At 38.6% G+C, this 12,493-nt stretch overlaps 1 protein-coding gene across 7 annotated transcripts in view; it reads right to left on the reverse strand.

Annotated features, from left to right (window-relative positions):
- Positions 1-420: 420 nt before the first annotated feature.
- Positions 421-12,493, reverse strand: part of AEBP2 (AE binding protein 2) — a 51,090-nt gene continuing 39,017 nt past the window's right edge. For 2 of the 7 annotated variants that reach the window (XM_087722803.1, XM_087722800.1), the window contains 4 exons: positions 8,247-8,314; positions 5,725-5,838; positions 5,345-5,411; positions 421-2,496 (listed from right to left, as the gene is read on the reverse strand). In XM_087722803.1, coding sequence (XP_087578929.1) covers positions 5,357-5,411; positions 5,725-5,838; positions 8,247-8,314 — 237 coding nt within the window. In that variant the 3' untranslated portion in view covers positions 421-2,496; positions 5,345-5,356. The other 5 variants (XM_087722804.1, XM_087722802.1, XM_087722806.1 and 2 more) reach the window with 3 other exon arrangements.

Raw genomic sequence — 12,493 nt, forward strand, 5'->3', positions numbered from 1 at the left:
TGGGAAGGTTAGAAATGGCAATCACATGACCCCTGGACAGTGCAACTATCATAGAGACATGCCAGTTGCCAAGCATCAGAATGTTGATCATGTGACCACGGGGGCATGCGGCTATGGTAGTGTGAAAGCCAGTCATAAGTCACTTCTTTCAGTACCGTTGTAACTTTGATCCCTAAAGAAATGGTTGTAAGTTGAGGACCTCCCATAGTTATTTTTCCACGAATTAATTTATTCTGTGCTTTAAATCTCATTTTTATTTTGAAATCTTGCCTTGGGATCCTTTGTCATGGAAAGTGGTATTGCAGTATTTTAATACATAAAATTCTAGCTTTATTTGAACAGAAAAATACATGATTTACATAAGTGTGCTCCAACTTTTCCAATAGCCCAATGCAGTAAATGACATTCAGAACCTTAAAATCGTAGTTGCATTTGCTTTCTTTTATTAGAAAAAATACTCCAGCGAAGTCTACAATCATCTGTCAATTATGAATGGCATACAAGAGATTCATAAAACAATAAGATTTAAAAAAAAATACAAATACAAACTATATCTGAAAACACCTAATTTGGCAATGTTATACTTCTTAAAGAAAGGGAACCCAAGCAATTAAGAGATGAACATTTAATGAAGATAAAGCAGTAACGGAAGTGCTTAAGCAAAATTAAAGAGACAAAACAAAACGGCATCTGTTTTAAATAGTTAACATTGCCACAGATCTTTATGAAATACCATTGTCAAACAACTACAGTATTCCAGAACCATTCCATGTCAGCAGTGCTTCTAAATCTGCACAATAATAAAATTTAAATGTTTGTGGAAACATTCTAAATCCACCAGGAACCAAACAAGCAAATTTACCTTCGTTAAGGCAGCTTTCCTTATACGATTTGACCAAAAACAAAAAACCTTTCATCTCCCAAAACTTTAGACTTTAATTTATTTGCTGTTTAATTAAAAAAAATAGTGTAAAAAAAAAAAGTCACTGTAGTAATAATGCAAAATAAAATAAAATAAAAAATCCTCCTAAACAGGAAGGGTTAACCATGCAGTTTGACTGCATATAGCTACCTTATTAAGTCTTTTATTTTACATTTGTTCCTTCCAACAAGCAAGGAAAAAGATTGATTTCATATCCATGTTCAGCAGTGAGGTGTTATAAACCTTCTATGGATATTATGCATCCTTCAGAGATTTCTCAAAGGACACCTAATGTGTTTTGTTCTTATTAACAGTAGTATAGAGTCCCTTGGAAATCCAAGAGATATAGTATTGTTAAGAAAGGTGCTTGCTTTAAACAAATTCTGGCAGCGCTAATGACGTACAATATCCTTCAATATTATTTCTACCATAATATATACATTTTAACTTCCATGCCTCTAGGAAAAAACATCTACATTTTGTGATATAAAAATATATTACAAATCTGCAAAACTATTTACAAGCAACGTCCCGTTCTCTATATGCAACTTTTTTTTTGTCTCAATAGAAGACAAACAAGGTACACTAGTTTTCTATTTCCTGTAGGGTTAAAAAAAAAACCACCGTAATTCCTTGCTTAATAAAGTGAGGAAGCAATTTAATTCTTTTTATAGCCAACTTTGGTGCATAAAACGATTGTATCTTTAAATGCTTCTTTTTAAAAAATACTTTTTTCTTTTTCTTTTTGGACAAACAGAAACATTTAGGCCAAAAGGAGGGAAAGGGAGGCAATATAATCTTTAAAAGCAAGCTGGAGTTTTAAAAGCCAAATAGAATATAAAACCAATGCTTCTTCTTCTTCCTTTTTTGTATAGATATTATTAAAAGTCTGATTAAAATACAGTAATATCTTATGAAGAGGATCGGATATATAGCAACACCTAACACTGATCAACCTCCAATGAATATATATATATATATTCTGCTAAAATTCAAAGTATGCCACCACCATTTTGCTTAAACATGATACCACCACTTAAGGATGTGATTGGACACCACAAATTCACTAAAGTGACAACGGAGACGGTCCACCAAGAATTCTCTCTAGCTGTTGCTTACCAATGATGAGATTTCAAGAGTTTGCTTACCAAAAATAAAATTAAAAATGTGAGTAACTACGGCCAGGATGGGTTTCACTTGGCAATTCAGCAAATTGCCAGTTCATCCAATACAAGTTTCAAAAAGAGTCCACTGAAAACAAAAAACATGGGTGAGCATGCCGGAGAAGCTTCACCATTGTACCGTCCCATTAAAGGTATGTTAGACATTTATATATAATATATTCCATAGGTGCTTCAACTTCATTCACAGAATGGTTAGACCAATCATAGGCTGGCAGCAGTTGGGCACAGAGCGGGTGGGTGTGCCCTGTGTGTGCGTGTGTGTGTGTGTGAATGAAGGTAAAGGACTCAAGGAATGTGCAATTCTAATTCCAAGGTCAATGACTAAGATGGTAGGTTGGGTGCTCCCACCGAGTCGATTTTTACCTCTTCAACCTCTTCTGTGGCATTGTTCTGGAAGGAAAAGGAAACACAGCATTGGTGGCTTCTCAAAGGAAATTTAACTTGCCCTGGTTAACAGGTCCTTCCTGTTGGGAATTAAGACGGCATTACGGAAAAATACTTCTACTGTCAGGGAAGAGACTGGTGTGCTTTCTGAAGGTGGCAACCATGCTGAAATCAGTGGGAAAAAATGTAAGTATTCGAAACATCTAGAAGCAGAAGGAATGACATATTTCTGTTTATTCTTCAGACATTGATATGAATTGCAGCTATGTGGATATTATCTTTCAGAAAAAGGAGTAAAGGACCCCACAGAAAATATTCACACTAATCAAAAACAGACTCACACCTCTCACTTCGCCCCCCCCCCCAAAAGGATTAATTAATAAGCTTTTTATCTTTCTCATACTTAGCAAGCTGAGGCCGGTATGGAGTTTCAAAGCTGTATTTATCACAATGTTTTCCATTATTTCTAATGGGAACATCTGCCTTGCTCCTACTGTATCTCTGGACAAAGATTGCAATTGCCAAAAGGTCTTTTGTGTATATCCTTCAAAGCTTCATATATTTAATTAAGAAGCAGACTAAAAATGAGAGGATTTCAGAAACTAGTGCCAGGTCTGAACTATGACTTTACATTATGGCACTGTGCATAATTGAAACCCAAAAAAATGTTAAAAGCCATACAGCTGTGCTTATAATACTGCAAATTTAGCCACTATGATTACTTCCGATAAATAATACGTTTAACGTCATATATTTTCCCCAAGGCAAAAATTTAATAGATTAATCTTGAGTATGAGAAATAAAAGGTAAGCTAAAAAGTTTCTAGGACTCAAATGAGCCTATAGTATGCATTTCTTTTATTTTTTTAAAAATTTTAGACGTACAAATACAAAGATATAGGCTACATTTATACAACACACTGGAACTTCATGTTCCTTCTTAATATAGCAGTTTTAAATCGGTACATTCTTCTTTACAATGTTTTCCCTCCTAATATATTTCACTTAAATTTCACATTTTTTTTAATCCTTTTGATTCATTCATCTTTTATTTGTCTATGCATTTCTATAAACATACTGCTGTGTATAGAATTTGTCAGGATGAGGGTAACTGGCCTCCATTCACTTGACAACAATTCCGCAATGTTTCGGGCCAATATTTTTCCCATCTCTGCAACCTGAGATTGGCTATAGAGGAAGGAGGTCCTTGACTTACAACCAGAACTGGGACTAGAAATTCTGCTGCTAAGCAAGGGAGTGGCTTTTATAACCGATTACAACTGATTTTAATAAGCTTTCTTTTGCCATGGTTGCTAAGCAAATCACTGCAAGTTATTAAACGGATCATGCGGTTGTTAAACGAATCTGACTTCCCCCATTGACTTTGCTGGTTGGAAGCAAAGGTCAAAAATGGTGATTGTGTGACACCAGGAAGCTGCAACTGTCATAGATACACGCCAGTTGCCAAGTGGCTGAATTCTGGTCACATGATTGTGGGAATGTCGCGATGGTTGTAAATGCAAGGACTTGTCATACGTCACTTTTTTCAATGCTGTTCTAAGGTCAAATGGTCGCTAAATGAATGGTTGTAAGTCAAGGACTACTGGTAATAACGCTTGCTAGGCATTAGAAACCTGGAGCTTCTAACATTTAAGAGACCCAATGGCAGCAAAATATCAGCTTTATCTTTGATGCTAAATCAGTTCTTTTCAGATTACCTTTGGAGGAAAAAAGCACAGGAGAGATAGTTATGGACACTTGTGGTGCCTATCGAGAGTTTCAATCATCCAAGTTACGGTTGTCCCAAAAGGGCTTTTCCACAAGGCAACTAGACTTTCTTGGATTTTTCCCCCCCTTGAAAATGTTTCCCTTCTCATCCAAGAAGCTTCTTCAGTTCTCTGAAGTTTCTTGGGTGAGAAGTGAAATGCTTGCAAGGAAAAAAAGACCCAAGAAACTTCAGTTGCCTTTTGAAAATCAACTTTGGGGTGACATTTATAGTGTTTTCACAAAATCATACCCGTGTTTCCCCCCAAAATAAGACCTGGTCTTATTTTCTTTTTGGGCTCCCAAATAAGCACTAGGGCTTATTTTTGGGGGTGTCTTTTCCTCCCATGTACGGGAGGCCCACTTCTTCTACTGGTTTGTTGTTGGGTGAAGTGGGGCAGTGCCACTACCATGAGGGGGGGGGGGAAGCTGAGCTGCCCCATGCGCCCCGCGCTGGCCTTTCTCAGCCCCACAAAGCCAGGCCATCCACGTTCTGACTCTTGCTTCGCCTCGCGGCCATGACACAAACACGCCCGCTTGGCTTCCTGCTCCGTTGAAGCTGTGAGCAAGCAGAAGTGGGCTGGCGGCCACATGGGCTCCTGCCGCTTATGGCCGTGAGGCAGGTGCCGGGGCGTGGATGACCTGGCTGCGGGGGCCCTGAGGTAAATTGGTGTGGGGTGCATGGGGCAGCTCCATCCCCGCAACATCTTGTGGCCGCGGCACCGTGAGCAAACAGATGCAATAGGTGGGCGCCCATCCGCGCTGGTTCTTAAGTAGGGCTTATTTTGGGGGTAGGGCTTCTATTAGGTGCACATGTAAAATATGCTAGGTTTATTTTTGGAATGGGTCTTATTTTCAGGGAAACGGAGTACTTATGAAAAAATATAGAATTTAATTGTATAGTAAAAGTTCAGTAGTAAATTATGATAGGTCTGTTCCCATCCTAACCCCAAAAAGAAAAGAAGAAAGGCATTTAATTCGTTTAAATTGCACGGATATTAAAGTAATACTATATGTATTACAGGCTGAACAGAATGTGATTTTTTTTTAAAAAAAGATAAATTTGGACTTTAAAAAATTGGTATACAAACCAGCATGTGATCTTAAGAGAAGTGATCTTTCAGGATTCCATTGAATGTACCTCCTTTACTAGACTTTCTGTACACCAAGCACAAAAAAGTAAAATACACTCGGTAAATACACATATTTACCAGCCAGAGTTTAAGTTCAAAAGCTGTCATGTGACCTCATGCCTTGAAAATTAACTTCTGGATGCTGTCAAAATAGTGAAATGTTTCTTTACTCTTAACATCTGCCCAAAATATTAGCGAAGGTGGAATGATCAAGGCGGAATAGTGCTGACTACTTTGGACTATCTGCATGGATAGCAGTTCTGGTACAGCTTCAAAAAGTTGCGCAAGGCGTCAAGTCACATTGAGCAAAGAGAACATCCAGAAATGCAGAGATTTACCTGTAAATGTTTGGGTCCAGAAGCAAAGCTGTATCTTTTGGTAGTTTTGATAAATGAACTACTTTAGTTTTTAATTGATGCCTTTCACTTTCATTGACCCACACATCAGGAAGACTATGAATAAAATAAAATATTCAAAAAAAAAAGGTCAGTGATTTGCTCTCCACCGTCGCTACTGGTAAAAGAGCTGCTGTCACTTTTCATGGGAAATAAAAATCCACACCAATGTTGCACTGCCAAAAAGATTTGGAAATCTACTTCTCTATGAGCATCACAGTCAGCTTAACTGTTATTGGGAGTGCAATTCCAAACCTTTTGTTATAGGACAAGGCTCTCTTCTCCCTCTACCTACAAAGGGCTCCACCTCTTTCAAGGAGCAACATTTTATTGCTACCATTTCAGCTGGTGATGATTGGGATAGGAGACTTGCCCAAATTAAGCATCTGTAGGCACAAAATTCTAGGCCACCTTCTGGAAGCTCTCTGTCAGTGATGGCTAACCCTTTTTGGTTCCCGTGCCAAAAGTGGGGGGAGCGCAGGGGGATCATGTGCAGGCGTGCCACACCCATAATGGCATGCATGCCACCAAAGCACCACCCCCTTTTTTTTAGTGTGGGTTTTTTGCTCTCCCCAGGCTCCAGAGGCTGGGGAGGGTGAAAACAGCCCCACCCCTGGGAAACCCTCCAGTTCGGGAATGGTGACTTCTGGTTTGTCCATAGGGCCGATTTTCAACTTCCGTAGCCTTCAGGGAAGCCTCCTGAAGGCTCCGGAGGGTGAAAAATGGCCCTATGAGCAAACTGGAAGTCGGTACCTGAACTTCCTGTTTGTCCGTAGCGCCAGTTTTTCACACTATAGAGGCTTCAAGGAAGCCTCCAGAGGGCGAAAAACGGCCTCAAAAGAAGGCTGAAGTCAGCTGGCCAGTGTGCACATAAGCACTGGAGCTGACAGGGCAACACCTCGCGTGCACTAACCAATGGTTATGTGGGCTACCTGTGGCATGCGAGCCATAGGTTCGCCATCACGGCTCTATATGATTTGACAATAGCTCTCTATGCGAAGGGATAACAAGAATATTAGTTTGGCTCCAAGGATAGTATTCTCTACAATGTAAATGAGCCTCTGTGGATTTCACTCTGCTAGTTGTAACTGACGTTAGGAGGGTGGTGGAGGCTCATCTCTGTTTCAAGGCCATTGAGCCGGTGCTAGCCAAAGTCATTTCTGTGGTTGTGTAGTCAGCATGACGTCATGGAGTGGTGCTACCTTCCCATCAAAATGGTGCCTATTTATGTGCTCACATTTGCATGCTTCCGAACCGCTAGGTAGGCAGGAACTGGGGGCAAGGACAGAAGCTCACCCAGTTACTGGTGCTAAGGTTTCGAACCTGGGCTATCGGCTCTCCAGCTGACAAGTCCAGGGTCTTAGTCGTTGAGCATAATGTCTACCTATTGGGAGCTTTTCAAAATCCCACATAAGTAGCATTAATGACAATGATTAATATTATTATTCAAAATAATAGCACCCCCTCCCCGGGTGGTGACTTTATTTAAATCTCCATGCATTATTTCTTCAACGCTAACTAAAAGGTAAGTTTCAAGTACACTTTGGTTAGTGAAATACATAGAACCTGTTTCAATTTGAGAAACTGAACTACAATTACTTTTGAAAAGCAATGGCAAATATTTTGAAAGACATTTTCCACAAATTTATTTTGGCCCATTTTAAGGAGCTTTCCAAAAGTTAATTGAAAATGGACATTTCATCCTGTCCACTGTCAACTGAGTTAAATTGAATTAAAATTAACAGAATTGTGCCTCTCTTGAAAAAAAATAGGAAAAAGGGATATATATGTTCTATATGTGAACATATCATTTAGAAATTGCTAATTTCTGATATCCTGTACTTTTTGCTTACTGAAAAAGCTAATTATAGTTCAAATGGGCTTTGCCAATTTTAATATTGGTAATGAACGTATCTTTTCATAATGATTTCAAAGCCCTTTTAGCAACTGTGTCTGTGTTGTTAACAAGGTAACAAAAATGCTTGCAGCCTTTAGAAAAGCTGATGCATCATATGCGTCTTTAATGAAAAAAACTGAAGAAAATTCAACAATATATACTGTATTTACTGATTAAAGAGTAAGGATATCTCTGCTACTGGCTACCTTTTCTGTTTAGTTTTGGAAAAGTGCTAATTAACACAGGGCTAAGGCATATACCTTCTTTCCAATAGGTTCAAAAACCTCAAATAAAATTTAACTCAGGCAATTGATGTCTTCAGCACTGTAGTAAGAGTAAAAGTCCCTTTCCATTTTATCACCCTAATGAATATTACTTTTTCTTAATGTAGACTCAAATGCATGAATTAACTTGGTAATTTTTATTCTCCACCAGAGCTGTATAACAGTGCTATAAGTCAGTCACCGTTCAGTATGTTGTAAATTCTGTCTACACTTGTGTAAAATATAGAAAATATCTTATTTTTTGCAGGTGCCAAAATTATGTACCACTGAGTATAAATACTTACATATCTTCTGGAGTCCAGTGAAGTAGCAACTTAACTTTTCCAGAGTCCTCTTTCCTTTTAGCCATTACCTAAAAGCAAACACGAGAAAAGCGACTTGAAATATTTATGCTCTTTCTGGAATTCCCTGCTCTTAAAAATATTTGGTCCAAATATTATATGTCAATAAGTGTTTTTGGTTACAGGTTGTTTTTTTTTAATGGATTCTGACAGCCATTGAAGCAGCTTTCTTCTTCTCTAAAAGCAGTTTACTTTTGAGATGAGGTTCAAATCCATGTGAGATGATGTTAATACACACATGCATTCCCTTTTTAATGTCTGTCCTCATTTTCTGTAACAAATGTAAACATGTTGACTAGGGATTTCTGGGAGTTGAAGTCCACTCATTGAGAACATTGACATGCACTGGCTGCCTTTCTCAAAGCTGCCACCCATACTGTCATGTTGCTACCCCAAAACAGCCAGAGTGTATCCCATGGGGGAAAGATTTCACACATTATATTTTGCATCCTGCGGAAAAAAGCAGTAGGTTTCTTAGCTTGACCCATGTAAGACATATCAAATTGGTTGTTTGCCTTCAACGTCATGAATGGACTGCATAAAGAGGAAGCTCAAGCCCAAAAGTGGAAACGTCTTGATGTTCTGCAGAAATATTAACCACAGGATAAAAGCAACACAGACAAACAAGCTTGTAATTGCAAGTTTCAGACATGTTTCTAGAATTCTGTATCTGGTTAACAGGGACTGGAGCCGTTTTCAAAGTTAATGGGTCCCTGGGAAATTTAGAAGCACAAGCGATAAGGAGTTGTGGATAAGGCTGCTTGAAGAAATGTAGAAACAGGACTTAAAATGCCATGGCGTAAGAGGGAATCGTTCAGGCAGACTCCCAACTTCTGATTGCTCAAACATTTTCCAGTCTGGCTTTTTTCCTCCAAGTATTAAGGCCGCATTGTTAGTGGAGCCCAGCATAGGCAAGTCTGGGGATTGAGAATGATATATGAAGTGCCTCAGATTTTCTATTTTCTATGTTTATTTTTAAAGTGTATTTTTGTGTTATATTGTGAGTTGCCCAGAGTTGTTTGGTTAAGGTGGGCAACCATATATATTTTCTAAATGAATAGAAAAAGCAAGCCTGCCTCAAGCATGGGAACCCTGGTAAGAAAATCAGGTAAGGAACTGATTAGAGAAAACAGCAAAGAACTGTAAACCCCACTGTGTAAAACCAATGGAAATGTTGCATATTTACTCCTGCTTTGGGAAGGCGCCGTGTGCATTAAACTCATAAGCTACACAATAGAGGTTCTCAAAGATAATCAAGAGCTCCTCGTAATCAGTTCAAGTGATTAGGGTCACAGAGGGTTTTCAGAGGAGTGCCCACCTTCTAAGTTATGTTTGAACATTAGCATCTAATTGGAAAAGTAACAACGATGGTACATTACTATTTCCTTACTCTGCATCCTAGCTTCTTGTATTCGCTCAAAAAGAAACCCCCAAAAGCCTTTTAATGCAGCATTATTAGCAAAGATACATGGATCTATAAAAGTGTGTTTTTAAAGGCAATCTTTCAAAGAAAGTATAAGTATTGTTAAATGCTAGCCAGGTATTCTAGCCGTCATCAGCAAAAAAACATATATAAAACAAGAAATAAAAGGCTGATCATAAAACAATTTCTAGAAACTTGGAAATTACAACCGATGTAAAACATGCCTGAAATAGTTTTTACCTGATTCCATGTTATTTTCTGAAAATTAAGATAGATGTAAGATGTCTGGATTTACCGTAACTCTATTTGCAGGCCTATGGAAAGCACTTGATATATAATATAAAAGTCAAAAGAGAGGGGGGACCCAACTGGCCAGATAATAGATTTTATGTATCAATCAAGATATCAAAAGACAATGGTAGAAGAATTTAACTCATAGCTACATTGCAGGTAAATAACTTGGTGTCATTTAAACCTTCTAGACTAGACAGACATTCCAATAACAATGGAGAGTAAATAGGTCAATGGTGAGGTATTAAGAAAACTCTAGTTCAGAACATCTGGAGGGCACTAATTTCAATATCCTTTTTTGGGGATTCAGAAGATCCCTCAGAAGGTGTTTCACCACGAGCAACAATGAAAGTTGGAAGGGACCTTGGAGGTCTTCTAGTCCACCCTCCTGCTTAGGCAAGAAACCCTACACCACCTTCAGACAAATGGTTGTCCAAACTCTTCTTAAAAACTTCCAGTGTTGGAGCATTCACAACTTCTGGAGACAAGTTGTTCCACTGATTAATGGGTTCTCAGTGACAGGAAATTTCTCCTTAGTTCTAAGTTGCTTCTCCCCTTGATTAGTTTCCATCCATTGCTTCTTGTTCTACCCTCAGGTGCCTTGGAGAATAGTTTGACTCCCTCTTCTTTGTGGCAACCCCTGAGATATTGGAACACTGCTATCATGTCACCCCTGGTCCTTCTTTTCATTAGACTAGATATATCCAGTTCCTGCAACTGTTCTTCATATGTTTTGCTCAAGACTTTCAAAGTAGAAGCAAATAGCCAGATATTAAGCAATCAAGAGTATTGCTCGATTTGTCTTCAAAGGAACATTCATACGACTGCGAAGATTCTGACAAAAGAAATTAAACCTTCCGCACCACACACTTTCCCATTTCTATTGCAGACTTTTTGAAAAGTCAATCTTTACCAGAAATGAGGGTTACATACATGCAAATGGAGTTCTGCTGACCTCTCGTGGAGGACCACAGAAATAACTCTAAGATGTTAGTTACTCTTCCATATTCCACTGGTTTCAGCCACTAAATAGTTTGGAATGTGTAGCAAACTCACATAAGCATCTGCCTGCCACTGCTTAAAGCAGCTGTGCCTTCTCCCAGAATTTTATTGCAGAATGTTGCTACAATTCTCGTTCTCAAATCTGCAAAATCTTCACTTTTATATCGATCATCAGATATTGCATTTAGATCTCCAGAACCACAGACTTAAGATTTGAAAAGGCTGGTGATTCGTGTGCTTCTTTCTTCTCAAGCTACATAAATGATCAAATTTATATAGCTGCCAATCTCACCATAAGTGACTCTTATGGATTTGGTGGCGCCTAAATTAGACATGGGTGAATAACAGGTGAATAACTTTTCACAGGAGAAAAACTTCCAAGCTTTGATTTGGATCCATGTTCTCAAGTAGAGTGGTAAGAAATTTCAAGCTAATTATAATCAGTCGGATGTCAATATCCTTAGCAGCTATTTCTCTACTGGGGACTTCTGCCCCAGTGTAGCCAGATGGACCTCATCTCCTTCCCAGATAACCAATTCACAGTCATTCTTAATTTTGCAATAGGAGATTGGAGTAGGGTTGTGAGGTACTTTGGAGCCAACTGCGAAAAAAGGTGTGTAATAACTTGTGGATGAAGAAAATTTACGTAAGTAATTTACGTAAAGTAATTAATAAAATTAAGTAAAAAAAGGATGGGACAATGGGCCATCCCATAGGTAGTCAAATGCTAAGAATCATTCTCTCTTTCTATGACAATCTTGTAAGTGGGTTAATAAGTGATGGTGACTAAAATTAATATAAAAATGAATCAACATCAAGTCCTGGCCTGAACAAAACAAATCGAATTATTGATTACTGTTAATTTTAATTTGAATTCTTTTTTTAAAAAAATGTGTCATTTTCAATTTTAATTGGGTTTGGGATATCCTGTTTAATTTCTTCTTAACTTTTGTATTATATGTTTCTTTTAATGTTGTATGCCGCCCTGAGTCCTTGGGAGAAGGGCAGCATGTAAATCAAATAAACCTAAACCTTCAGATATCCTGAGCAATAACTTGCACAAGCCTCACCAATACCCTGGGTAGTTAGGGCAAAGAGGAACATCAATTAAAATGTCGGGGAAAATTCTAGTAACGCTGGAGAAACATTTGCATAAAGGTAAAGGTTCCCCTTGCACATATGTGCTTGCTAGTCGTTCCTGACTCTAGAGGGCGATGCTCATCTCCATTTTAAAACTGAAGAGCCAGCACTGTCCAAAGATGTCTCTGTGGTCATGTGGCCAACATGACTAAATGCTGAGGGTGCACAGAACACTGTTACCTTCCCACCAAAGGTGGGTCCCATTTTTCTTCTTCCATTTTTACGTGCTTTCGAACAGCTAGGTTGGCACAAGCTGGGACAAGTAACGGGAGCTCACTCCGTTGCACGGCGCTAGGGATTCGAACCGCCGACCTTTCTGATTGACAAGCTCAGC

This window comes from Thamnophis sirtalis, unplaced genomic scaffold (genome assembly GCF_051295495.1).
Source record: "Thamnophis sirtalis isolate CommonGarterSnake01/CBP01778 unplaced genomic scaffold, rThaSir2_p1.2 scaffold_9, whole genome shotgun sequence".
NCBI lineage: Eukaryota > Metazoa > Chordata > Lepidosauria > Squamata > Natricidae > Thamnophis > Thamnophis sirtalis.